The sequence below is a fragment of the Balaenoptera musculus genome, chromosome 8 (genome assembly GCF_009873245.2).
Source record: "Balaenoptera musculus isolate JJ_BM4_2016_0621 chromosome 8, mBalMus1.pri.v3, whole genome shotgun sequence".
NCBI lineage: Eukaryota > Metazoa > Chordata > Mammalia > Artiodactyla > Balaenopteridae > Balaenoptera > Balaenoptera musculus.
The window spans coordinates 102,779,227-102,782,747 of NC_045792.1; the positions used below are offsets into that span (position 1 = coordinate 102,779,227).

The window sequence follows — 3,521 nt, forward strand, 5'->3', positions numbered from 1 at the left end:
ATGAAGGACTGGTTAGGAAGCCAGGCAGAGGTGGGGAAGAGGCAGAAACGCCCCTCTTCTCACAGGGTTGGAGCTGTTGTCCTTGCTGAGGTTCAGGATATGTAGGATATACTCCAACATTAAACCCTCTGACCAAGGGGAGGGTGGCGGGAGAAGGATGGGCTAGTAGCGCGAGAGGCGACACATGTCACACTGGCAGGCCCTGGCCGTGAAGATCTCCAGCTCCTCCCTCCGGTCCCCCCCACAATGCAGCTGCACCTTCACCTGTGGGAGAGGTGGGTGTCTGTTCCAGTCCCCTTCCTCAGGCCATCTTAGGTCCCCGTCTCCTCCGTCTCCCCTACCCGCAACGAGCACCACCGAGCTGGGCCCCCTCACCTTCCTCAGGCTGCTGATGGTGCAGCACTGAGAGATGGAGGTGATGTTATGTCGATAGCCACTGGCCACCAGCACCGAGTAACGGGAAGGGAAGGCGCTGGACTCGCAGTGGCCCACGCAGGCCTGTGCCACGTGGGAGCCCTGGCAGGTGCCTTGGCGGTCACTTCGCACTGTCACATTGAAGGCTGGAAGAAGACAGGCGAGCGGTAGATGGTGCCTTGGCGGAGGCTCGCCCAGCTCCTGCTGCCTGAGCCTCACTGGGTCCCTCGAGGGTGCTGCCTGCCCCTCTGTCCAGTCCATCAGCTCTTTGCTCCCGCCCAGCGCTCTGCTCCCAGGGTTACTTACGGTGCAAGTAGCAGCCTGGGATGGCTGCCTGTTGACCCTGGCCTTCAGTGACCGCCAGGATCAGCAGGCAGAGGAGCAGGGTTTGGGGGGACGCCATGGGCATCTGAAACACAGTGGGTAGAAAGATGTCTCTAGATGGGTGTGCAGGTGGGAGGGGGTGTTCTTTCAATACTGCATGCCTCCAGGTGAATGAGGCGGGGCTAGGTTGGTCTGTCTGACTGGGGTGAGGCCTGCCTGTGAGGGGCTGTCTTTTCCTTGTATCTGCCTTTGGGTGCGTGTGCATGTGGATGTGCGTGTCTGCCCGTGTCTCTCTGGATGCGTGTGAGTGTGCGCAGCTGTCCCAGTGTGACTTGTGTGTCAGCCCACTGCCGTGATTCTCCCCCAGAACCTCCTCCACCATCTGGACCACAAACCTCTGCCTCCCTCCATCTGCCCCATCTATCTGCCCGTAGGACCCTTATCTGCAGTCCCCAGGCCCTCCCAGGGCTCTTCCTGCCTCAGTGAGCTCACCACTTCCAAGGCCCAGGAGCTGAGTGGCTTGTTGAGTGGCTCCTCTGGCCTCCTGCTGGTCTCCAGGCGGTGCTGGCTCTCCGGGTTTTTATTTGCCATCATTCTGGAGCCACGCCTTCTTGGAGGTCGGCTTTCAGGCCTGCCTTCTCTGCCTGAAGCCTCACAGCAAAACCACCTGGGAGATCCTGCTCTTCTCTGAGGTGTGGTCCTCTAGGGTGGTTTCTGCTTCCCCTATGTCCAAAAGCTGCTGGTGGCCCAGGGCTGGGAAGTAAGGTGTAGAGAAAAGCCCAGGAGCTGGTGGAGTAGGCAGCGTGTGTGCAGCTGGGGAGAGAGGGCTCTCACTGGGCTGAGTTGTGGCCACCTGGGTTCTCTTCTTTGCTGTGTGACCTTGGGCAGGACACTTCTGTTTAGGGCCTTGCCAGCCCATCCTTAAAACTATTAAACTCAGCCCTGCCTGTCTCTTTTACCCACTGCAAAGGAAAGGGTGGAGAGGAGATTCTTATGGACAACGGAAATGCTATCAGTGGGGGGTCTCCTGAGAGACGCTTGGTGGCAGAGCCAGGGAGAGTCAGGGGGCTGGTTCTAAGTCTGTTTCAGAGCTTCACTTTCACTGTCAAGTGGATGACTTCTCATTCCGGGGGTCAGCTACAGAGTGGGGCTTCCCCTAGTTTCTGGACTAACAGGGACCTGACTCCTGGAAGTGCCTGAAGCTATCAACCCCTGCAAATCGATCATTTAGTCCAGCCCTGGCTCTGGTTTTACAGGTGAGGCAACTAAGGCTCAAGAGAAGGAAAGTTACTAAAGGTCACACAGCTAGTTCATGTCAGGGCTGTTTTGGAACCCAGATCTCCTGCTGTTCATGCCTGGTGCTAAATTACACTTGGGGCAAGAATGTGGCAAGTTAGAAAAAGACCTCTAGTCAGCAGGAGCCACAGGGGCCGGGGCAGGGTAGCGACCAGAAGGAAGCCTGTGGTGGTTCTGTCCCCACACACCCCAGGGCTACTGGCTCAGTGACCTGCTCCGAGAGGCAGAGCCAGCCACAGACTGCCAGAGCTGGAAGGCACTGAGAGCTCATCAGATCCTACCCTTTCATTTTCCAGATGAGAAAAACAAGAACCAGAAAGGAAAGTGACTTTGCCAAGCCTTCATTATAAGCTTGTAAGTCAGAATGGCGCGCAGATCTCCAGATTCTGGAGCTGTGCCTTTGAAGAGCTTTGTAAAGCGGGCTGCGTTGGGGACGGCAGGGCAATGGCTGTACACACAACCTGTGCCTAGTCCTCCAGTCCTCACACATGACGACCTCCCCTCTGGCCCTCCTCCCTCCAGTCCTCACACATGACGACCTCCCCTCTGGCCCTCCTCCCTCCAGTCCTCACACATGACGACCTCCCCTCTGGCCCTCCTCCCTCCAGTCCTCACACATGACGACCTCCCCTCTGGCCCTCCTCCCTCCAGTCCTCACACATGACGGCCTCCCCTCTGGCCCTCCTCCCTCCAGTCCTCACACATGACGACCTCCCCTCTGGCCCTCCTCCCTCCAGTCCTCACACATGACGACCTCCCCTCTGGCCCTCCTCCCTCCAGTCCTCACACATGACGACCTCCCCTCTGGCCCCCGGCCCTTCAGCAACCCACCTCTTCTCTCCTCCCCAGCCAAGGGAAAGGCGTCAGAACAAGGGGTCTCTGAGGGACTTCAGCAGTCCAGCCCCAGCGTTCCCATCCACCGAGAGTAGCGTCTGACAGATAATCAGCTCTGTTTAGAGACTAGGGTTGACAAAGGCGTGTTACCTTACGAGGTGGCCCATTCTAATATTGGACAGCTCTACGGTTACAAAATGATTCCTTTGGCCCTAACCTACACTGACTTCCAGTTGATCCAATAAACTAATCTGCATTACTGTCAAAAGCCAAAGGGGTAGCTAGGTGAGAAGCATTTACCTACTAAGAGACTGCACTTTGGGGCCAAACTGGGTGAACTGAGGAGACATGATTTCTTGAGGGTCAGCAGGGCTCAGGACATTGAGTCTTGCAAAACCCCATTCTCTAACCCGGCCAGGGGAGTTTAAGGTTTGAGGTCAGGTACAGACCCCACCTACCCAAACTGTTCTGTCAACAACAACCAGGGAGACCCAGGGGAGGTTTCAGGCATTGGTTCCCTATATCTTGAGGAAAGAGTTTGCTCTCTCGCGCTCTCTCTCTCTACTCCACTAAAATTCAGTCAATAACTCTTCATAAATAATTTATTTTCATTAGAAATCTAAGTGCTGCAGATGAAAGACCTAACTGGCATT

The 3,521-nt window shown here is 56.3% G+C and overlaps 1 protein-coding gene across 1 annotated transcript; it reads right to left on the bottom strand.

Annotated features, from left to right (window-relative positions):
* Positions 1–92: 92 nt before the first annotated feature.
* On the bottom strand, positions 93–823 carry GPHA2 (glycoprotein hormone subunit alpha 2). The gene is made up of 3 exons (XM_036862579.1): positions 721–823; positions 376–560; positions 93–264 (listed from the first exon to the last, which is right to left on the bottom strand). The coding sequence occupies exons 1-3, from the start codon at positions 821–823 to the stop codon at positions 163–165; spliced, it is 390 nt and encodes a 129-aa protein (XP_036718474.1). The 3' UTR covers positions 93–162.
* Between the last annotated feature and the right edge of the window lie 2,698 nt (positions 824–3,521).

Coding starts and splice junctions, on each gene's coding strand:
- GPHA2 (XM_036862579.1), bottom strand. CDS start 823: ATGCCCATGGCGTCCCCCCAAACCCTGCTCCTCTGCCTGCTGATCCTG. Junction 561..720: donor CCCAGGCTGCTACTTGCACC/GTAAGTAACCCT, acceptor GTCTTCTTCCAG/CCTTCAATGTGACAGTGCGA. Junction 265..375: donor CCATCAGCAGCCTGAGGAAG/GTGAGGGGGCCC, acceptor CCTCTCCCACAG/GTGAAGGTGCAGCTGCATTG.